Here is a 23,984-nt window from a genome sequence, read left to right as displayed (position 1 = left end):
TTTCATGTTATAAATGGCAAAATGAACCCTTTCCTTCGGACACGGGCGCGATTTATTTATATATATATATTTTCTATTTTTTAAATGTTGAACTGGTACAAAGAAAAATAAAAGAACAATGCCCTTTTGGGTTGGCATTTTCAGGATATCTAAAAATACCTTTGGGATTCCGCACTGTATAAAGTGGACCCAGTGGTTGTTGGGTACACGGTACTTGGGTGCAGGAATAATTGTGTACAAGCCAAAAAGATCCTTGTCTTTCTGTTCTGACATTAGTATATGGACAAGACGTATTTGGGACATTAATATTATTTGATTGTTATTATGGTCCTGAAAGGGCTCAGACTCTTACTCCTTATTTGTCCTGACTAATAGAAAATGAATGAACAAATATCTGAACACAACCGCAGAAGGCGTGTAGGAATGTAACCATGTGAACGTTGTGATGACCTCAGTACGAGGCTGCTCAGTGTTTCGTTTCCTTGGAAGAATGTCCGTTTTATAAACAGGAAACCAGCGCATCACGAAACCTGCAATTGTGGCCTTGAAAGACTATGCTTCACCTCCTCCTGTACACGCTTTGAACGTCACTTTGACTTTGAGCCAGACATGTCTGGATTTGTACCCTGTGGCAGAAAATGGAAAACAAAACCATGCCCAGTATCGGTCGGCATGCCATCGAAACGCGACACATTTTTGAAGTGGCATGTTGGCACATGATGCCCCAGTATCAAGCACCTGCTGTTTATTTTTGTTTTTAAAGAATACCTTGTTCTTTCAGAGCATCAATGTGGTTTTATTTATAGGCAAAGCTGCAAGATTGTTTATTACCAAAGGCATCGGCACTTATAACTTTAGTCATCTTTTAAACTGTCGAGCCATTTCACATGATGGTGAAAGATACAGTAAACTCTGTTATTCGATGTTCCCACTCCTTTCTTACTTTTAATCTCCTTTTTAATCTCAACATGTGTACGGTTCGAAATTTATTCGTCTGTGATAAACTTCCACCCCCTTTTCCACCTCACCTTCTACCCCTTTTCCACCTCACCTTCTACCCCTTTGCCCTCTCTCCTTCTACCCCTTTGCCCTCTCTCCTTCTACCTCTCTTTTCCCCTCTCCTTCTACCTCTCTTTTCCCTTCTCCTTCTACCCCTCTTTCCACCTCACATTCTACCCCTCTTTCTACCCCTCTTTCTACCTCTCCCTTCTACCCCTCTTTTCACCTCTCCCTTCCTTCTACCCCTCTTTTCACCTCTCCCCTTTTTTTCTTTTTTTTTGTATACAAGATCGAGGCTCGTGAAAGAGCTCACATAAATCACACAAAAAGTCAAACCGACACACAAAACACAAAAAACAAGGGGAGTGGCAGACAAGATGGGAAGAGAGTGGGAAGGACACAAACACAACATTTGAGAGCAGGGACATCGGGAGGACTTGGGGGGGAGGTGGGAGAGACCCCTCTTTCCACCTCTCCCTTCTACCCCTCTTTCCACCTCTCTTCCTACCCCTCTTTCCACCTCTTCTTCTAACCCCCTTTCCACTTATTTATTTAGTTAGAAACAATTGCAACAAAAATTTAAAATAACAGGCCTAAACATTCAGCTTCTTCATAGAAGTTCCCATTGATTTTGAGGGCCTTACTTTCCATGGCATCAATAAGGGCAAGGTGTGGGATAGGGGAACAATCCTAAATGGGGAGAGCAGTACTCCATCAAGCTTCAAATTGGTGCCTTTACCTTTCTCAAAAGTTCAGATTGGCCAAGGAAAGACCCAGCGTGCATGATGAAGCAAACCCAGTCAGCGGCTGGCATTGGAAGCCATCTTGTAAATATCGTCTGCCGAAGAAAAATCATGGCTGATGGTGAGGGCCAAATGTTCTACCTTTCACCTCTTCAAGTGGTTTGTTTAGGAAGTACATGGGGGTTTGTCACATGGTCCTTTCAGAAAGACAGGGTGGGTGTGTGAGATTTGTCACGGTTGAAAGACTTATTCCAAGTGCTAGATCAACTCCTGGTTCTTTTAAGGTTTGCAGAGAGGAAAGAGGCTGCTGCCTGTCGGAAGGATGAGAAATGATATGGCAGAGGGAGGAATCATTAGCAAAGAGATGGGCAAGATTTTTGAGGAAATCATGAATATGAGGGCCAAGACTGCCTTTGGTCACTCCAGCCTTGACAGGGATAGATGAGAGGTTCCCATTAAGAGCTACCAGCTGATTATGGGAGTGCATTAAGCCGGTGATCCATGAGAACAGATGGCCTTTGATGACATGAGTGGAGTATGGAGATCAAGGTAGGGTGCCAGTCTGTATCGACTGCTCGAGATGTCTTCAGAAAGATGGCCCTGATCTCATGCCTGATATTGAGCGTTTGCGTCCATTCTTGGGAGAGTGGAAGCAGAATGTCCAATTTAGAATTACCGGGTCTGAAATAGAACTGATTATTATCGGAGATCAGGCCATTGGAGAAAAGGAATGAATTTATGTCAATTGCAATGATAGTCCATGACCTTGCTTGTAAGTGGAAGCAAGCTAATAGGCCTATAGTTAAGAGGATCCGTTTTTGCACCATGCCTGTCTATTGCAGAGAAGTTGGCGAATGTCCAGGCAGAGAGAATGATCGAGTGAACAAAACAGACAGAGGAAGAGCAAGAGCTGCAGAGCAGGTTTTTAGGACCCATGCACTCATGCCGTCTGGGCCTGTTGCGGAATCGGAATCGATGTTTGCCAGAAACCTTTCCTCGAGTGTGAGACCGTATCCAGTGAGCAGTTGGGTACAAGAGGGTAGGTGCAGTGAGTGAGGGGTTTTGGAAATGAACACAGAATTGAGCCATTCGGCCTTCTCACGAGCGGAGTCAGCTGTGGTGCCATTTAAAGTGAGGGATGGGATGGAGGAGGAGCCTAACATACTCCAGAGACAGACTTGACAAGGTGCCACTAGGTTTTTGAAGGAGGAGACGGGTTTGAGAGGTCAGCCTTGACATTGGCCAGATGCTGTTTTCTCGCTTTCCAGCGAGTGGGTGCGCACTTGTTCTGGGCTTTATGGAATGATCTGATGTTGCCTTCGGTTGGATTTTTCTTCCATGAAGAGTAGGCAACTGCCTCACCACAGGACTTTGTGTACTTGGGATGAGAGGATTATCTGTACCTTTCCTTCTCTCCCTCTTTCTGTCTTCCTACAGCTCATATTTGCCATTGGTGGCACACCGAAGATCCTATTTTAAGCTGCTGCATTCAACAACAAGACAATTGTATGACCTGATGTCTACATTATATGAATGTACAATTCATAATTGTGGATTAAAGTAATCCACTTGTGTATTTTCAAAATGTACATCTGGGCTCGTTTGCCTGTGTAATTGTTTATTTTATTTTTTTATTAAGAATTGCAAATTGGAACGCATTTCACGATGGGCAATCTCTATATTTCAGGACCATCATCATCACTACTTACCATAATTGTTATTTGCTGTTGCATGTCTAGTGGTTTTGTGTTTCGTCTAGTGATCTCGGGATGTCTGTGTTCCAGCCAGGAAAATCCTATTTTTATTGGTCGTGGCATGCCAGACAGGATCTATCCATTCCCACCATTCCCCACGATGGAAAACATTGTGTCAATGGACTCAGATTGTCCTGGCTTCACTGTTTGTTTATTTAATGTCACCCATGTTGAGGCAAGCACTGAATTCCAGAGGTTGAGCAGCTCTGTCCTGTTGCATTAAGTGGTCTTGCACCATGTTTGAGTGGGAATATCTGGTACACCACAATGTAGAGGTAAAGTTTTTGAATAATAGTGGTGAAGGATTATTATTACTGCAATGTGTAATATAATTAAATAAAAGGAGATGGTTGCGACATTGAAGCCAACCCTTATTAACAATGGAGCAAATGCGGATAACACCGAAACTCCAAAATTGACGTTTAACAGTTCTTGGGCATATGTAAAGGTTCCAACCCCATTACTGGACTAAAGTGGCCACTGAAACCAGCAGACGAGCTCGTACTTTATTCTTACTCAGGTCAACATACACCAGCACGTGCTCCGGCCCGAGCTCCGATAAACTGAGAAGGGTACTCCCACACGGAGGGTGTGGATTCCCGCTAGTAAACAACAATTTGGATCCAACCCTGTACAGAGCGTGGCCAATCCACCTCAATAACTAACTAGATCGTATGATGGGGTTTTCTAAATTAACAGGAAATACGATGCAGGAGTCTGAAGGCAGGTGGTGGTCTGCATTGCTTTTTTGTGATAAGATAAACGATGAATTTTATCAACCAAAGGTGATAAGAGAATGTTTACCTCTGTGGGAAACAATGTGCCGCTGGAATTTTGAGTATTAGCATGGTTTTTGCCAGAGTAAAAGTAAAGGGACAGCCTTTTAAAAGTTGCTTTATTTAATTTTTATAAAATTTGGGAAGGAGCCTCATGAGGGAAGGGAAAAGGGGAAAAATAAGGGAAGGGAAAATTTAACAGGTGAAGCCCAATATGGAATAATTTCAACAAGAGCGGAAGAAAATTCTTTGGTTAAGATTTAGGCCATGGGAAGGTTTGCATTCAGCACAATTGAGGGTGTATAAGGTACTTATCTTCCCAATGACTTCCCCATCCATTTTTCCTGGCTTGGTACCAGCAAACTCTCACCCTCCCTCTTTCACCAAAAGCAAAACTTGACTAGTGAGGGTGAGCTGAAAGGTGCATCAGTGGTTGCATTTGAATGCACGGCCTAGCTTTTGTGGTATATTTGACAAAATGCTGCTGGCTGACAAAATGCATTGTGCCCTGACAGACTGCCAATCTGACGGATGAGGAATGGAATGGCAGAGAGTGGTCATCAGCAAAAAGATAGAAAGGATTTTCCAGAGAGTCAGAGAGATCATTGATGAAGACCAGAAAAAGCACAGGGCCCAGAACACTGCCTAGGGGAACTCCAGCCTGAACAGGAAGGGGAGATGAGAGAAACCCATTCAGGTCGACACGTTGACTATGACCAGAGAGGAAGTCCGCAAGCCATGCGTGGAGATTTCCATGGATACCATAGGAGGAGAGTTTGGTGAGCAGAGCGGGGTTCCAGACTGTATCGAAGGCACGTGATATGTCAAGGGAGAAGAACCACCTTTAGAGGCCATTTTCCCCGCAGAGCAGGGGTTGGCATTTTTTGGGCACCTTGGTCCCCTTTTTGAAGCAGTTTTATGGCCGGATGCTCTTCCTGCTGCCAACCCTGTTAGTCGCCTCTTGCGACACACAGGGAATTACCAGTGAACTGGTACTCGATTTGCCGACCTCGGAAGGATGACAGGCTGAGTCAACCCCCCTGGTGTTAATTCAGTGATCGACCGGGATTCGAACCCAGGATCCTTGGATCCCAAGCCGCACCCTAACCGCTAAGCCAACACCAGGCTATGATATGTCAAGGGAGACAGCTCTGATTTCCTGTTTGGCATTGTGGACCTCCATCCATTGTTGAGACAGCAGAAGCAGCATGTCTTGAGTAGAGTGACCTGGTCTGAATCCAAATTGATGATCAGAGATCAAGCCATTGGAGAAGAGGAAGGATTTGATATCCAAAGCAATAATGGAATTTCATGACTTTGCTGATAATTGGGAGCAGGTTCATTGGTCCGTAGTTGCACGGATCTGTTTTTTCCCCTTTTTTGTGTAAAGCGGTAATGTTGGCTGATTTCCAAACTGATGGCAGATGACCATCATTGAGCAAAAGAGAGGGTGAAGAGAACGGAGAGATGGTGTGAAAGAGCAGCAGAGTAGGATTTTAGGACCCGTGGGCTGATGCCGTCTGGTCCAATTGCAGAATCAGTTGAGGTTTGACAAACTTCTCCACCTTGTCAGGAGGAAAGGACATAGAGTCCAGGAGCAGCTGGGTATGATATGGGTACGGTGGGTACAGAGAGAGATGGGTTTGGGACACAAGATTTTGAGGCAAACACAGAGTTGAGGCATTCGGCTTTTTCACGTGCAGTCAGCTGTGTAGAAATAGGGTTTGTCTGTCAACAAGATATCTCTAAAAGTTGAAGGATTTGGACAATTTTGCAGAGAGGTAGTGTATGTGACAAGGAAAAACTGATTCGATTTTGGTGAAGATCCGGATTTGGATCCGGCTACTATAATTTTTAAGTGATTCTTCATTGGGAGATGTGGCCAAAAACGATATATAGCACGATATCTCAAAGTTGTGGATGGGTTTGACGAAACTTGTTGAAGAGGTTGTGTATGTGACGTGGAATAAGTGATTAAATTTTGGTGAAGATTCGAATCCGGATCTGGATCAGAATTTTTTAAAGTGATTCTTCACCATTGAGTGATGGGGTGAAAAACGATTATATAACATGATATTTAAAAAAAAGTTTTGGACGAGTTATGACGAAACTTGGTGGACGAGTTGTGATTAGGTGACAAAAACGAGCCGATTAGATTTTGGTTTAGGTCCGAATCCAGATCCGGCCTATCATTGGATACAAACCATAAACCTTTCAGCCTGGCGGAGGTATGCGCTCTCCCGAGTGCCGTTCTCGTTGCGAATGACATTGTGGGATCTTTGACGTCCAACAACTAATGCTAGCAGTTGAGATACCCAACTTAACGTCTACCTGACTGACGGTGCACTTCACAAATTAAGTACCAACCCGACAGTTTTAGTCAATCCGAGAATTGATCCCATGCGAGGCAGCTCAAAGGTAAGTGCGGTTCCTCTGAACCGTCTCTCACAGTAAGGTTTTCTACAGTAGCTAACTTATCAGGTGATAAACACAGCTGTTCATGTTGCTTGAACCACGACTGTGACAGAATGGTGACCGAGCCAACACAGGAGCGAAGCCCAAACAAGATGGCCAAAAGCAAGGAAATGATGAACGGATCATGGTGTTTCTCTGTAAAGAGGTTGTGGTCAAATTTACAGTAAAATCCTCAGCTCTTCCTTGAGCCTTGATGTCTGTTAAAAGAAACACATATGTTGAAAGATCCTTTTTCCTAGAGGTGAAAGACAACCAATTGTTTCAGTTTGACCGTTCTCTCAACAAATTCAAAATGTGCAAACCTACCCCACACCCTCCACTCTCCCCCTTCCCCTCCTAAAATTATTTAGTCTGAGCAAAACGGACCGACTCTCTTGTCTCTGCCTTGTGTCTGTTTTTCTGTACTCTTTTTCGCAGAGATGTGTTTGCCCACACGAACCATCTTGCTTTTGCAGCTCTGGGTGTAACAAGTTTCGACGAATGACATTTCTCACAAGTTACAGCAAGCATGGGTTTGAAAGTGACTGCCAAGGCATGATTGTCCTCATTTTTTAAAACTGGCATTCCGCTATCTGATCGACCAAATCCGCCTGCCCCCAGCAAAACCCCATCTGTCACGTTTCACGGCCTTCGTGGAAGGGCTTCTTGAGATTCTCATGTTGGAACTCGGGTGAGGTAATGCCCATGGAGTGAGAAATGATGTCAAATGTCTTGCTTCCTGAATCCGCAGCAATGGAGATTTTTGGGGTGAGGTTGAACTTTATGCCATCCCCAAACTTATCAGACTCGGTGGCGAAATGGTTACTCCGAGGCTCAGACGTGTGCAAGTCAAACCCTGACTGAGTCATACCAGACTTTAAAAATGGTTCACGCTGCTTCCTTGTTTGTCGCTCGGCATTTAAAAAGGAGCACGGACAAACCCAAATATTGTGCAGGCCTCCTGGTGGTCTTTGGTGTTGAAGTCCCTTGTTTAATGGAACTCGCATCGTTACCACATGAAGCGAAAAGTGGGGTTAAGCAATTGGGTGACATTTGTCTGTCTACAAACGGCAGTTTGCGATTGAGGAACAAAAATTTTTCAATTTAATGTTGTTTTTTAACACAACTCGGGAAAACGAGCCTGTAGTTTAGCAGTACTTTGTCTCTGAAGTTGACCCGACCACGCATCCGCACATAGGAGTGAGATATTTTTAAAGCTGTGAAGCTGCCAAAAATCCATCAAAAAGGAAGAACCTTTCTAATGGTTCCTAAAGGGTTCAAAAGGGTAATTCTAATGGGTTTCATTCATTTCTAGGCTTTGTCTGTTTCATATTTAAAATGCCAAACTGAAATGCTTCCTTCGGACACAGGTGCGATTTTTATTTATTTGCTTAAATTACTCTATCTGTCTGTCAGTCAAACAAAATTGAAAAATAAATCCCAAAAAGGAAACCTATTGTTTTTAAGGACTTTGCATTCTATGAACTCACCATTTATTATTTTGTTTAACCCTGAGATGGCGACTGAGATTGGCCCAATCATACTACAGGTTTCAGTGCTTGCACTCTGAAACATTGTTGAAAAACCTTGCGGACCGTTATGCACAGGATGAGCTTCCTTCGACAAAATAAAACTTTCTGCTGGTAGACCAAGTTAAGTGTGAGAGGATGGTGCGGATGTAGCACACTTACCTTTGATCTAGCTAGCCTGTGTCCAATTCCCGACCCGCCGATAAACCTCCAGTTTGAAGATTCATGATCTGGTGTTGTTTAACAAAGTGCGCCATCCATTTCCATCGGATGGACATTGAGCTGTGTCCCAGCTGTCTGCCAGAATTTGTTTGTGGATGTTAAAGTTCCCACTGTGTCTTTTGCAAAAGTTAGGTGAGTTACCACCACTCACCAGCATCCTGAACAATTTACAAACTCGATCCTGCCACCTTCATTTCAGCGTTGGGCCTGGCCAGTCGGTTCGTGAAAGACTTGGGCCAATCCAAAACCTTTTGCCAGTCCAACAAGAAGGTGGAATTGATTGCATCCATTGAAGTAGTGGTAATAGGGGCCAAGGACTTGTGACTGTTGTGCTCTATTATGGCCTTCCGTTTGCAAATGCTTTGGCATTTCTTGTCCAAGCCCCATCTGGCCTGTAGACACCTCACCAGCTGCATCTTGCGCCATGCTGGGAATTTGCGCTCTGCGTGGATGCTATTCCTGATACACTTGACCCACGTTTGATATATCCATTCTACCTTCGTTTCATAAAAGTTTTCTAAATGTTTGGCAAGCTTTTGCATACTTGGTGACCTTAATTTTGATGAATCATGTTAATTATCTATCTATCCAGTTCTAATATGTTGTAGAACCTTCTTTGAAATTCAGTAGTTCTTTCTTTTTCTGGTAACAATCGTAAAACCTTGTATCTACAATGCTGGAGTACTTTTTCCTTCTTTTGCCACCTCCCAAACCCATAAGTGATCCACAGTTTTGCCAAGTCCACAGGCCCGAAGGGGCAACTTTTGACCAAGGCTAAATAAAAACTATGTACCCTTGGGCCGAAGTTGCCCTTTCGGGTCAAAGTAACCCCTGGTTATGGTACCCATCCTTTTTGCCCGTGTTGTGTACTGTTACAGAGTTCTCTACAATCTCCTGGTCTCGGTAACCTCCGAACCCCGAGAGGAACCCCGGCAGAAAGATATATATGTTCCGTGTCGAAATCAATAAGGAAACCACACCAATGGTTATGAACAAACCAATAATATATTATAAATCACACAGGAATAACATTACCACAAATGACAATTAAGAGTGCACTCTCTATTCCATCAGCTAGCATGCATAAAGTAACTCACAGTGTTCCAAGTGAGTGGAAAGAACCTTCCCCAATGTCTCTATATTCCCGTCTTCGAGCTCAGAGTTGGTCCCCTCCAGTGATCAACGGAACGATGTCGACTCTAAACCAGAATCTCGTTCCGAGGGCAGGCACAGACACGCCGCCCAAAACGGCACCAAGGCGCGCGCGACCCAAAGCGGAGAAAAGGGTCACGTGGTTAAAGTGGCACAAAGGCGCACTCACGGCGACTGGGAAATCCAAAGGCCCCCTCCAGGTACGAACTTTCACTGTTCACGGTCGGCGAGCCGCAAAGTAATCGTCAGAAGCCTCGGTGCACACACACACACCACAGATACATCTGAACGCGGTGGAAACGGTTGACGAAGCAAGGAAAGTTTGCTCGACGTGCGAAGCGCACGAGTCAAAATGGCGGACAGCTCGTACTTGAGGCGTAATCACACGACGATGGTTCCTCCAAATCCAACGCCAACCTGACACGCAGGTTTGATCAGTCACAGCGATAACAACTCTATCGCGGAATCCCTTTCCAGGAAACCCAAAGTTCACTCGTGTCTCTTGCTCGACAATGTTCGATCCAGAACGCAAAGCAACCAGCTTCTTCTCCGACTTTTCTCACCGCCTCCTCTTCTTCACCTCCTTGTCTTCCGGTTCGGGTTCCTGTATCATTTTAAGTTAACCTTTTTAACTTTTAATAATTGTTCATAAACAATAAACCTTTGGAAGACAATGATAGTACATAGAATCAGAAATCTTTCAAGTGGAGGAAAACCACAACAGCGGAAGTGACGAATCCGTAACAGTACATTATTATGAACCCTGTGATCTACACTGGATCTTGCCAACAAATTGTATCATCCACCACTTTTTACCGATTCCGAGGGTACATTGTCCCCTTTCAGACAGACAAACTTAATTTCATTATTTTATTAAATGTAAACGTTTAACCCCTCTTTATTTTGTTGAAAACCTTGTCTCTTTGCCTTTTGTTCGTCTTTTTAAATTTTCACCTCCACCACCGAAGGTTCATGTTTGTGAATCGTATGCGATAGATCCAGCGTGCGTGCATATGTAAATGTTGTTTTTAAAGTCGTATGTATTTGGAGCATCATCTCATTGTAATTGTGCGTCTATTTGGGCAGGTAACACCAAACAGTTTAGCATCTGAGGGCAATCTTCGACCCGGAGATGCAATTCTGGCTATTTCGGATCACAATGCTGAGGAGATGACGCATGCAGAGGCACAAGATGCTATCAAGGCATGTGGTGGACAACTTGTGTTGTTAATTGACAGGTAAATCTCCGAGGAGTGAAAGCATCTCGTTCACCAACAAGTTTTAACATTTCTCGCAACCCCCCCCCCCCCCCACCCCCCCCCCCCAACCCCCTCTCCGACCCTTTCCCCACCCTTCCTTGCCTACTCCATTTACATCGGAATTCCTCACCTTCCCAGTAGCAGCACACACGGTGACATATGATCTTTGAAGTTGAATTTCTGGGAGATTAAGTGTTTGTCATGGTGCTATAAGCAAGGAATGACAAGTGCTGGTGTGAGTCATCAGTCTGACAAAGACCTGCTTCCAGCATCCTTCTGCCCTTTCCAGGCCTATTTTGAGTATGATATGTCTGCTCGAGCAGATTCAAGCACAGTGCATACATAGCACAGACAAAAATAATTCCTCAATTTAAATTATCCTTCGCATGAGCAATCCCATTTAGCCAATGTTGAATGGTTCACTTCCCCATCTTCGCACTTCATCATTTCACAATGCATGGCTGGCAAATATATATATTAATCGATGCTTTATGACACGAGTGTAGCATCCTTACCCCATTAGGAACCTTCCTGGCAAATTACCAAATTACATTCCTTAATCTTTAATGAGCATCCAGTGGGAAGTTGTGATGGAAAGAAAAGCTCAGTACGGTATTGGCATACTCCCATCTTCGATGTCTATCTGTGCTTTCTGATGGAATTGGATCTCGCTACAAACTGTCTTGTGTTTCACCATATGCAGGCCAGAATCAGTTCTGTGGTCTCCAAACGTTGTGGAGGAAGGAATGTCTCAGCCATACAAGATGAGTCTTGCATCTGAACCACAGGTAAGGTACCTAGCAATTAGTATGTCTGTTTAACTTTCAGTTAACAGTAGCCTCACATTCACCTCTTGGTGAATGTATCCAGCCAACTGCAGATGCTGTAATTTTCCTAAGCAATGTTAGAACCTTCCTCGTGTGCTTTTGAAACAGTTTAGGTTAAACGGTTTAAACCAGATTCCATGAATGCAAGATAATGCAAATGGCTGCTTTCCTTCCTTCAGCAGGAAAGAAAAAAAAATAAAAAAAAATTACAATATAAAATAATGGAGGGTGGATGAGTGAGAAGGTGGAAAGAAGAAAAGGAAAATTGGGAACTAGTAAAAGGCTTATATGAGGGCAGGTGCTGCTGCTTACTCTGCATATCTACCCAAGTATTGACACCGAACAATATGGCTGCAAATGAGTTTTAGCCCTTGATGAAAATGACCCTTGCCCCTTGATTTTGGAGTCACAACCCTCAATTGATTTTGGAGTCAAGTCCATCATTTGCTTTAATAACAATTTAAATACAACCCACTTCCTTAAGAAAATGGTTTTCTCTTTGTTCTCTTGCACTAACTGCAAGGAAAAGCCATAGAATACCTTTTGAAACCCTCATTGCAGCCAACGGAGCATTGAAAATGCAATTTGTTTCCACTTTCAACTCGAGTGGTGTTGGCTTATCAAGCCTGGTGTTGGCTTAGCGGTTAGGGTGCCGGCTTGGGATCCTAGGATCCTGGGTTCGAATCCCGGTCGATCGCTAAATTAACACCAGGGGGGTTGACTCAGCCTGTTCATCCTTCCGAGGTCGTCAAATTGAGTACCAGCTTGCTGGGATGAATGATCCCGGTGTGTACCCCGGCTTAGAATAGGTACACCGTATCCCTGCGCATCGTAAGAGGCGACTAAGGGTTGGCGTCAGGAAGGGTATCCGGCCATAAAAACATTGCCTCAAACAGGGAACCATGATTGTCATGGGGCCCGCAAGGACTAACCCCCGCTCTGGCAGGGAAATGGCCTTAAAACGATCATTCATTCATTTTCAACTCGAGTGTTCAAATCCTAATGCACAACTCATGGCATGTGAATAGTGTGTTCGTTTGTTTGGCACGATTTTTAACACCCTGTCCTACAGGTATTTAACTACTTCCTGTGGTTTTAACCGCATGCTGCGTGCGCCCCCTACTCCTGCATGTAGGCCGCGTTGCACGTCGGGAGCACGCACAATCGTAAGGCTCTGCCTTTCCCTGGCAGCCAGCCTGCTGTGAAAGTTGAGGCTGCGCCTCCACCTGGGCTGGTGTGTAACAAAGCAGAGGGACCCTGCCCGAGTCAGGGCCTGGAGAAGAGCCTGCAGGATCATTGTAAAGTGGTGGAGACAGGGGGAAGCACAGGGTGAGAGGGCTGAGCTTTGTTTATTCCATGCGGTCTGCTTAGATTGCCTGATCAAATCACTCACCTTACTTATAAGATGCATTCATTTATATGATATATTAAAGACATAGATTTATTGAAAATAAGTATGGAAACAGTGGTTGTACATACACGGACAGGAATCACAAACTTTGAGTTATTACAACAAGTTGGTGGATTTGCCTGGTATTGTTGGGACAATAGATTATGTTGTAAAATATAGACGAGTAACTTATCTGAACCAATGCACTTGTGTTTTGTACGCAAACCTTTTAATTTACAAAAAGCGTTATAACCTCTGCCACCCAAGGAGGTTATGCTTTCAACCCTGTCTGTTTGTCTGTGAACAGGATATCTCAAAAAGTTGTGGACGGATTTAGCAGAAATCTGATGGAGTGGTTGGGTGTGTGACACAGACGAAATGATTAGATTTTGATGAAGATCTGGTCCCAGATCCGAATAATAGATCCTGAGGCATCAATTTTGCAAAGGCTGCATGCACACAGCAAAAAATTCCCCTTCACATCATGTTCTGTTGTTGCTTCCGGGTACGGGTCATGGTGTCAACCCCCACCTCCCCCATGTCTGTACCATCCACTCCTCCCCCATGTCTACTTCTACCTTGGCCTGCCCCTAATTAGCTTCCCCCTCACCCCTGCCCCTCCAGGCTTCCCCCCCTCTCTGCACTCTCCCATGGCTTCTCCCCACCAGATCTTCTCTCCTTGCTCCTTGCCACATCCCTACTTCTTATCAGCAGCTGCTCTTCCACTATTCCTAACTGTGTGTGCCTCAAACATCTGGGACCTCCGTTCCAACCTGACAGATCTCTCAATCGAGTCTGTTTTTGTTTTGTTTTTTTTGAATACAGAATCGGGACTCGTGAAAAAGCCAACATTTATCACACAAAAGAAATCAAACAGACACACAAACTATATAATAAGGGGAGGGGTAGACAAGATGGGGAGAGAAGGGGGAAGCACACAAACAACATTTGAGAGCAGGGACATCGGGAGATCTGTGGGAGGGAGAGGGCTTGGTGCGAGGAGGCGTGGGAAGGGGGGGGGGGGGGGGGAGAGGTATAAAACACAAGGTTACTGCAAGGACTTCCAGGAAAGAAGCTGATATTTCAAAAAAGTGGATCTGGGATGAAATTAGCGGGGGTAGAAAAGATCAAGGATTTGGATGGGGGTGAACAGCTGTTTTAAAGACCTGGAGGGGGGTGAACAGCTGTTTTAAAGACCTGGAGGGAGGAGTGGGATTGAAGAGGGTGAGAGAGAGCTTGTTCCAGAGGTGGGAGAAAATAGGAATGAAAGAGTGAAGGTGAGCAGAGAGTCTTGATTTTGGCAGTTTAACCATAAGAGGGTTGCTGGCAGATTTTGTGCGACCTGGAGGAATATTTGGGGGACAGAGCCCAGAGAGAGCTGGAGGAGCAAGGCCGGAGAGGAGTCGGTAGAAGACAGAAAAACCACCAACCTGCCTGTGGTGAGTAAGTGAAAGGCCCTCGGAGATAGCTTCATCGCGGGAGATTCCAATGATTCTGAAAGCTTTGGTTTCAACAGCGTGAAGCCGAGCTAGGTGAGAGGCAGGAGCACCGGCCCAGAGGGGAGAACAGTATTCCATTGAGCTGCGGATGAAAGTCTTGTATGTGGTGAGGAGCTCAGGTGTGCCAAGGAAGGACTTCACATGATGGAGGATGCCCAGTCGGCGACTGGCTTTGGAGGCCAGATTTGAAATGTGGTTTTCCCAGGAAAGATCATGGCAGATAGTGAGACCCAAAAGCTTGAGTGACAGAACTTCTTGGAGAGGATTATTCAGAAAGTGGATGGGAGGGTTGTCCAGTCGGTCTTTCCGGAGAGACGTACTAAGACTGAGATTTGTCAGGATTGAAAGACATGTTCCACTTGTTTGACCAGTCTGTGATTTTGTCCAGGTCTGCAGAGAGTGAGGAGGCTGCAGACTGCCGATCTGAGGGTTGAGATATAGAGCCGCAGAGAGTGGAGTCATCAGCAAAGAGATAGAGAGGATTTTCCAGAGAGTCGGAGAGATCATTGATGAAGACCAGAAAAAGCACAGGGCCCAGAACACTGCCTTGAGGAACTCCAGCCTGAACAGGAAGGGGAGATGAGAGAATTCCATTGAGGGCCATACATTGACTGCGACCAGAAAGGAAGTCCGCCAGCCATGCGTGATTTCCATGGATACCATAGGAGGAGAGTTTGGTGAGCAGAGCGGGGTGCCAGACCGTATCGAAGGCACGTGATATGTCAAAGGAGACGGCTCTAATTTCCTGTTTGGCATTGAGGACCTCCATCCATTGTTGAGACAGCAGAAGCAGCATGTCCAGAGTAGAGTGACCTGGTCTGAAACCAAATTGATGATCAGAGATCAAGCCATTGGAGAAGAGGAAAGATTTCATATCTGAAGCAATGATGGATTCAATGACTTTGCTGATAATTTGGAGACGGCTGATTGGTCTGTAGTTACAAGGATCTGTTTTTGCACCTTTTTTTTGTAAAGTGATGATGTTGGTTGATTTCCAAGCTGATGGCAGATGACCTTGAGAAAAAGAGAGGGTGAAAAGAACAGAGAGAGGGAGTGAAAGAGCGGCAGAACAGGATTCTAGGACCTGTGAGCTGATGCCATCAGGTCCAGTTGCAGAATCAGAATCAGAGTTGAGGGTTGACAGAAACTTTTCCACCTTGTCAGGAGGAAAGGACAGAGTCCAGGAGCAGCTGGGTACGACTGGGTATGGTGGGTACCGAGAGGGATGGGTTTGGGACACAAGATTTAGAGGCAAACACAGAGTTGAGGCATTCAGCTTTTTCACGTGCGGAGTCAGCTGTGTAGCCGTTTGACGTAAGGGAGGGGATGGAGGGGGAACAAACACCAGAAACAGATTTGACCAGACACCACCAGGATTTGGAAGAGGGAGACAGATTTGAGAGTTCGGTCTTGAGAGTGGAGAGATATTGTTGCCAGGCTCTCCTGAGGGTGGACACACACTTGTTTCGGGCTTTGTGAAAGGAAATGAGATTTCCTTCCGTTGGATTTGCTTTCCAGGAGGCGAAGGCAAGTTGTTTCTGGGCAACAGCCTCACCAGAAGATTCCGTGTATCATCGACGGGAGGAAGGGTATGACAATTGAAGACGAGATGGGATAAATCTGTGCATGAGAGAGAGCAATTTACTTTGGAAGAATTCCCAGGATGAGTTGGATGTCAGAGGCGGTAGAGATGGGAGACCAGTCCAGATGATTTCTGGCTGCTTGAAGACTGTGCCAGTTGGCCTGAGTGAAATGCCAGACTCGTCGATGCTGAGGAGGCTCTCTGAGAATGGTCAGAGAGATGTCCACTTTAACAAGCACATGATCAGATGAGCCGATTGGAGCAGAAGAAGAGCAGGAGACATTTGCAGGGAAGTTCGTCATAACCAAGTCCAGAAGAGAAGATGCTCCGTTGACTGAGATCTGGGTCGGGAAATTGACAGATTGTGTCAATCCCAGTGAGTCACAGAAGTCCTTTGCTGAGGAGCCATGGCTGGTGAGATAGGTACCCACACCCAGCCAACTGGCATGGTGACAATTGAAATCACCACATATGAGGAAGAGAGAGCTGGGATGAGTAGATAGAAGGTGGTCCATATTATCAGACAGCGAGATGTAGATTGAGTCATCACTGTTTGGTGGACGGTACAACACACATATGAACAAAAGGTGGGAGCGAAGGGGAAGAAGCCATAGCCAGAGGTATTCCTGGGTGTGAGGTGGAGAGAGGGCAGTGCAGTGAGAGTGAGGAAGAGAGTTTCTCATAAAGATTGCAACCCCACCTCCAGGACGAGGCTCAGGTCTATCATATCGGAGGAGAGAGTAACCCGGGAGAGATATTAAGGAATCAGAGACATCATGAAGTAGGAACGTTTCTGTTAAGCAGATCAAGTCTGGTTTGCCAGAAGCAACCTGTATGGAGATATCAGTCAAGTTTGAGCGAAGGCCCCAGATGTTTGAGGTCCATACCGTTAATGAAGAGGATGGGGGAGCATCAGATACAGAACGGGGGGGGGGGGGGGGGAGGGGTAGGGTAAGAGGAGGAAGAAGTAGGGAGAGCTGTTGAAAGTGTGTCAGAGATTTCAGAATAGCTAGGAGAAAGGGAAGGATGGGGTGGACAAACGGTTTGATGGTGATTGGGTGAGGCACAGTGAGTTATTTGAGGAGGGGTCAGAGCGAGGCAGAAGGTTGGGGGAGATGGAGGTGAGAGTTGGAAGGGGGAAGAAGCAGGGAGGACACTTTGAGGAGGAGGGGTGAGATGGGGGAAATGGAGAAAAAATGAGGGTGGGGAGATTTGAAAGGGATGGGTGATGGGGAAGATTTGGAGGTGAGTTTAGATTCTAGAATGTGTTGTACAATTAATGGGAAACAAACATTTATTGCAAAATGAGTTTCTTGTGACTTTCGAGTCAGAGATACGTTTAAGGACGCTGGAGGGGGGCGGAGGGGGGTGTAGTGCCGGTGAGTTTAGGGAATGTAGGAAAGAGGAACTGTAAGAGATAGAATTTTTTTTGGAATGCTTAGATTTGGTGAACAAGTCGAAAGCAACCTTTAAAAAAAGAAAAAGGTGTTATAATATACGACAGAATACATCACTTCAGGGGAAAGTTTAAACATTCTTTAATTGAACAGTGAAAACTATCTGGGGAAATGGGGGTGAAACACATGGTCGAAGAACGAATGAACGAATAAGAACAAAGAAGGAAATGTTTTTTTTTTTGGGAGTTAAGATTTTAAACAAGGAAGTATGGGGTGAAAAGACTGGGAAAAACTGAAAGAACAAAAGTAATTGGACCACAATCGACCGCAGAAAGAAAACAAAGCCTCAAGGTAGGAAACAAGATACTAGGTCGCAAAAAACGCGGCACAAAATAACCGACGATATTTTATACAGGCATGAAAGATTAACACCGAGAATCTTCCTCGGGACACACTATAGGTACACACTATAGGTACACACACCGAAAGATAAATACAGTTTTGACAAAAATACAATTGTGAACAATTACTTAACTTCGAAAGCGTGGAGAGCGTGTGCAGCCTCAAAAAACCATGCCTTCGCCAACAAGATCTCACGAGATCCACCATTTTGGCTACCGATAAACCGGACATCATCTGTTTAACAGAATCCTTCCTTCCACCGGATGTCCCTGACTCCTTAGTGTCTTTCTCTGGCTATTGTCTCCTCTGCTTTGATCGACCTGAACCCTGTCCTAGCTGGAGAGTTGCACTGTACATCAAAAAACTCACTCACATTTCTCACTCTGTGCGTCCCTTGTATTCCCAAACCCCACGGAGTACCTCTGGCTGCAACTTCCCCTCCGCTCCCACCGCATGTTTCTCTGTGTTGTACCGTCCTCCCAACAGTGACGATTCCACGTACATCTCTCAGACGACATGGACCAACTTTTAATCACTCATCCCAACTTTCTTCCTCATAGGTGGTGACTTCAAATGTCAACATGCTAACTGGGTTAGGTGTTGGTGCCTCGCTCATCAGCCATTGCACTTCTGCAAAGGCCTTCTATGATTTATTCAAGACGTGAATTTTCCCACTCGCCTCAATGCCGGCGGATCTGGCAGTTCACTTGGGCAAACTGGCAGGGACTACAAGGATCCATCACATTTCAGGACTGGTTTCGACTGGAGAACCTGCTCTCTCTTATGCACTGATTCATCCAATCTCATCTTCAGTTATCTTACCCATAATCTCACTTTTGGTACTCTGAATCCTGTTGTGAGGCAGTTGCTTTGAAACAACTTTCATTCTTCTGCTGGAAGGCAAATCCAACCGAAGGCAACCAAAGATGATTCCACAAATCCCGCAACAAGTTTGTCTACTCTCAGGAGAGCCAGAAAACAACATCTGCCAAATTATCAGCAAGGTCATGGAATCAATCATCGTAGTTGACATTAAATCCTACCTTTTCTCTAACAGCCTCATCTTAGATCATCAATTCAGATTCATACCTGGTCACTCTACAATGGACATGCTGCTTCTACTATCCCAACAATGGATGGAGGTCCTCAATGTCAGACATGAGATCAGGGCCATCTCTCTGGACATATATCGTGCTGTTGTTAGTCTGGAATCCTGCCTTGTTCTCCACGTTGTCTGCCTATAGAATCCAATGCCAATTCCACTCTTGTGTTACTGAATTCCTCCACTCTCGTAGCCAACGTGTGGCTCTCAACGGAATCCTTTCATCTCCTCTCCCTGTCAAAGCTGGAGTGCTCCAGGGCAGTGTTCTACGCTCCATGTTATTCCTGATCTCACTGACTTTCTGAAAAATCCTCTTTACCTCTTTGCTGATGACAACTCTTTGCCGTGACATCCCTCACCCTCCTGGGAGACAGGCGGCAGCTTCTTCCCTCTCCTCAGACCTTGACAAAATCACAAGCTGGTCAAACACTTAGAATATGTCTTTCAATCCTGATAAATCCCACACGCTCTCTCTCTGCAAAAGGACCATTCCGCAAACCCTCCCATCTTCTTTTCACTCAAGCTCTTGGGTCTCGCTCTCAGCCATGATCTTTCCCAGGAAAACCACATTTCCAGGTTGGCTTCCAAAGGCAGATGCCGACTGGGCATCCTCCATTGTGCAAAGGCCTTCCTTCGCACACCTGAGCTCCTATCCACCCACAAGGCTTTCATCCACAGTTTTATGGAGGACTGGTCTTTATTCTGGGCTGGCTCCCCTACCTCACTTCTTGCTCAGCTTGACGCCGTGGAAACCAAGGCTTTCAAGATCATTGGAATCACCGGCGATGAAACTGAGTCTATGGGCCTATCACTTCGCCATCACCAGCAGGTCTATGTCTCTCTGTTTTCTTCGTCTCATTTCTGATCATTCCTCATTCCTACATAAAAAATCATTCCTGCGACTAACGAGGATTTAATTGGTTGTTTTTGTCGGTAGGTTCTAGGAGTTTTTTTTAAGCCTCCCCCTAAAATATACCAATTGTAGGGTTTGTTTCTACAATTGGTGACCCCAATTCTTAAGGATACCCCAGAGTTTCTTAGACCTCTAGGAGTACTAAACCACCACTTTGGTTTTCTTTTTCCTTCCTTTTTGTTTTTTTCCTGCCAATCTCTGAGCTGTATCTCAGATCCGACTGAGTTTCGGAATACAAATTTGCATCAATAATGTTCATAGAAAGTATGCAGAATTCACGTTTTATTGACCTTGACCTAATTTTTAAGGTCATGACCTAATTATATAACTTTTACGCTTTTCACCAAAACTCGACTAAAGCCTATCCGATCGGAATCAAATTGCCCTCACTCGATAGCCTAAAGTAAGTACATCATACACCTCCGGATTAACCGTCAAGGTCAAATGGCGGTCTGAGGAAAAAAAAAACACTTTTTTTTTTATCGTTCAATTTTGCTAATATGGAATCTCAGACCGTTTGGCCTTCCAAGATGTTCTTGCATCATTTTAGTTTGCCTGCATTGAACTTGTGCACCTGATATTTGATTGTGGTAAATTTATTTGTAATTGCTTGACTTTTCATATTTGTATTGTTCCTTGTAATAAGATGGTTAGAATGCGTTCTTCCAAGTGTCACGATGGAGTTGCGTTGTCCTTGTAACGACTGTGAACTCGCAGCGGCCGATGTTGATGACGATCTTCAATGTATTTATTTCCAGATGTTTATCTCCTTGAATGTGCTTATTGAACTCGCGCAGAGCTATTGGGCAGGCAGACAGAAGATTCCTGAACTCGTACCTTTTCTTCTGCCTTGGAAGCTTGCACTTCGTTTCAGCTCTTTTCTGCCACGCAGCACATCTAAGCTTGCATGTCTGCTTTTCGGACCTTCCTGCTCACGGTACTTTCCCCATTCTTTGCTTGTGCCGCCAGGAACCAGATTACTTTGAACACAAGTACAACGTCCGCCCCAAGCCCTACGTCCCTGCCAGGTCTCTTTCCTTCAACTGTTTTCACGACTGCATGCTTCCTGTTTTCTGTCATAGATGTAAAATTGTGGACTTCCTTGCTGTGTTAATGAGAGATCTGAGCCCAGCTGACAATACAATATCTCAATGCATGCAGAAATAGGCATATCATCAATTGATTTTTCTTTTTAATCAGGGCTGCTAGGAAATGGATTTAAGGGATATCAGGAGGGAAGATCAGGGGATCCCCAGTACATTTGACCAATTTTTTTTCTATTGCAAAGAAACAAATTACGTACTTTGCTCCAAGCTTTTTGTGTGATGTCTTGTTTTTTCTTCTATGCTGTTTTCTAACTTTTTTATTCCTATCTCTCATGCTTGTCTTATTCCCTCCTTGTATGGCTCTTTCTCTTCTGCCGTGCTTCATTGAACTCCTGCTTCTCTGCAAACGTTCCACATGATCTCCTTCGCACGACCACCTATCTCTTTTTTCCTATTTCCACCTGACTTTTTTCCAAACCACGGACGTGTGACTGTTTACGATTGAACACTACTACCAATATCTAATGACAGTGGAATGCCACCTCCAATTGTTCATCAACTTCCAACTCCATCGCCACCATCTTATGCTCCTTCACCCTCAATTATTTCCTCTCCTTCCATCGCCTCCTCGCCGTCCATTGGCCGCACGACACCGTTGCTCTTGCCGAGTGCTTGCAGCACGCCGTCCACGACGTCAACAGTGTTGTATGCTGAACCGACGGATCTTAAGGAAATGGCGCGTGCTGCACCAAATCGCCCTATCGAAGTTGCAGTTCCAGGTGCACGAGTTGTCCATGCGCAGTTCAACTCACCATTACAGATGTACTCAGATGAAAACGTACTTCAAAGCCTGCATGGTCAGGTTTCTTCGGCCTTACATCTGGATCCTGACTCTGAGATGAGGTAGTAGTTGTGAGTTTATTTATTTGGGGATAAGGGGGGTCGGGGGAGTGGGGTTGGTGGTAAGAAGTGAAAAGTGAGCAGGAAGGTAAGTCATATGATAACCATGTTTGCTTATTTAGCTCTTTATTTCTTGGGCCTGACAGCCACGATAGATTTTATTTATTTATTCCATCTCAAAACGATTTAATGGCAACCTTTTAAATTTTACTCTAATTTTGTACATAAAAGTGTTTGCTTAAAGATTATTAATAGACAGTTAAAGGTCAGAATTCATTTGAAGCTTTATTATTATTATTTTTTTTGTATACAGAGTCGAGGCTCGTGAAAGAGGTAACATTTATCAAACAAACAAATCAAACAAGCAAGCAAACAAAGTATATAAAAAGGGGAGCGGTCGACAAGATTGGGACAGAAGGGGAGGAAGCACACAAACACAACATTTGAGAGCAGGGACATCGGGAGATGTGTGGGAGGGAGAGGGCCTGGAGGGGAGGCAGGATAGGTATATGGAACACGTTTGTCGGCTGACCTTAAGGAATATGCCGGCGATTTGGTCCTGCATACTGCGAGGAAAAGAAAAGGCATTTGTTGAAACATGTACAACACAAATGAGCACAAAAAAGATAGTAACCTCGAATATTTCAAAATACTTATTTTAAAAAGTGTTAAGGACCATGAAGGAGCAGGAATAGGTTCCAACTGCAGTTCGTCTGGCTTGTACTTGTGGATTTTGAGGCCAGGAAAAAATATCATCGGTTATGTATGCGATCCGTCTGTCATTACCATAATTGGTCATCGTCGTCGTTTTACGGCTGTTTCCATGCTTGCATGTGCTGAGGTCATTGTCGAGAAAATTTATTTGCGAGGTCACTCTGTGGTTGCTTCACTGACTTTGTGTAATACACACAGCTATGGTTTGAGCTGTGTAAAAATAAATAAAAAATTAACACAGTGATGTCTTTCTAAACTGCCAGACTGATTAGAGCAAGAGGTAGGGTATAGGAATGCTTGTCTTCTTCTTCTTTTGTATGCAGCAGGTGGCTGTTTGTTCCATAATTTGCTGGGGGTGCGGTTGTTCCACTGATGTGTGCTCTGTAGGTTAGAGCAGGAATTTTGAATTTGGCCAGGGTGTCAACAATCACTTGCTAACTTGGGAACGCTTGTGATTGATAATTTATTGCGTTTATTGAGGTCATTGAAAAAAAACGAAAAAAAACAGCCTGCAACAAAAGCGTTTCGTTCTGCTGGAATGTCTTCATTATGCCATCATTTGGTCGTGCGTTTACTTCTTTCTGGTTTAAATTTATTTATTTATTTTTGATTAGCTTTGGAGTTTTATTATCTGGTTGACCCAAATATTGCTGAGACGTATCTGCAATTAATTGAAATGTTCATTATAAAGAACTAGAAAATAACCTGGCTCCAATGGGCTGTTGTTAGGGAATTAGTTCCATTTGGAGTGTAATATTAAGGAAGTTTCCTGAGAATGTCTGACAGCATAACAGTAGGAATCTGTAGAAATTCCGCTTAATCCCTCTCCCTCTTAGCACCAATTCCTCAATCCCAAGTCTTCAAACCCCCCCCCCTTCTTGCATCTTTGTACTCTCTCTGCCCACTCACCCCTTCCAAAACCCAAACTCTGTCCTCTCCTCCCCTTTTCGTCTTCAACTCCTCAACCCCAGGTCTGCAAATCCCCCTTTCTTCTTCATGTCATCACACCCCTCCCCTCCCACCCCCAAGTCTGCATAATAGTCACTAACTGTTAAGACTGTCTCTCAATGAAATTGATGGACAAAAAGGTAATTGTACATTGGACAGAACTAACTGAATAATTTGTGGTTATATATATATATATATATATATATATATATATATATATATATATATATATATATATATATATATATATATATTGTTACGGTTTTCCGCCGCCGTTCCTACCCTTACCAAGGGGAGATTAAGTCCCTTTCTGGGCCGACGTAACCGAGACTTGAGACGCCCCTTCCGGGCAAACGCAAGGTAAGGTTTCGGGACA

The 23,984-nt window shown here is 44.5% G+C and overlaps 1 protein-coding gene across 3 annotated transcripts in view; it reads left to right on the top strand.

The window, feature by feature from the left end:
• Positions 1–23,984, top strand: part of LOC137432948 (PDZ and LIM domain protein 3) — a 41,284-nt gene that overhangs the window by 9,936 nt on the left and 7,364 nt on the right. For 2 of the 3 annotated variants that reach the window (XM_068125285.2, XM_068125286.2), the window contains exons 2-5: positions 10,716–10,867; positions 11,592–11,676; positions 20,970–21,028; positions 21,578–21,949. In XM_068125285.2, coding sequence (XP_067981386.1) covers positions 10,716–10,867; positions 11,592–11,676; positions 20,970–21,028; positions 21,578–21,949 — 668 coding nt within the window. Of the gene's footprint in view, positions 1–10,715; positions 10,868–11,591; positions 11,677–12,850; positions 13,045–20,969; positions 21,029–21,577; positions 21,950–23,984 lie in introns of all 3 variants that reach the window. The other variant, XM_068125287.2, reaches the window with a different exon arrangement.

Source organism: Myxine glutinosa, chromosome 8, assembly GCF_964187855.1.
Source record: "Myxine glutinosa chromosome 8, kmMyxGlut1.1, whole genome shotgun sequence".
Lineage (NCBI taxonomy): Eukaryota > Metazoa > Chordata > Myxini > Myxiniformes > Myxinidae > Myxine > Myxine glutinosa.
This window is presented reverse-complemented; position numbering and strand designations above follow the sequence as displayed.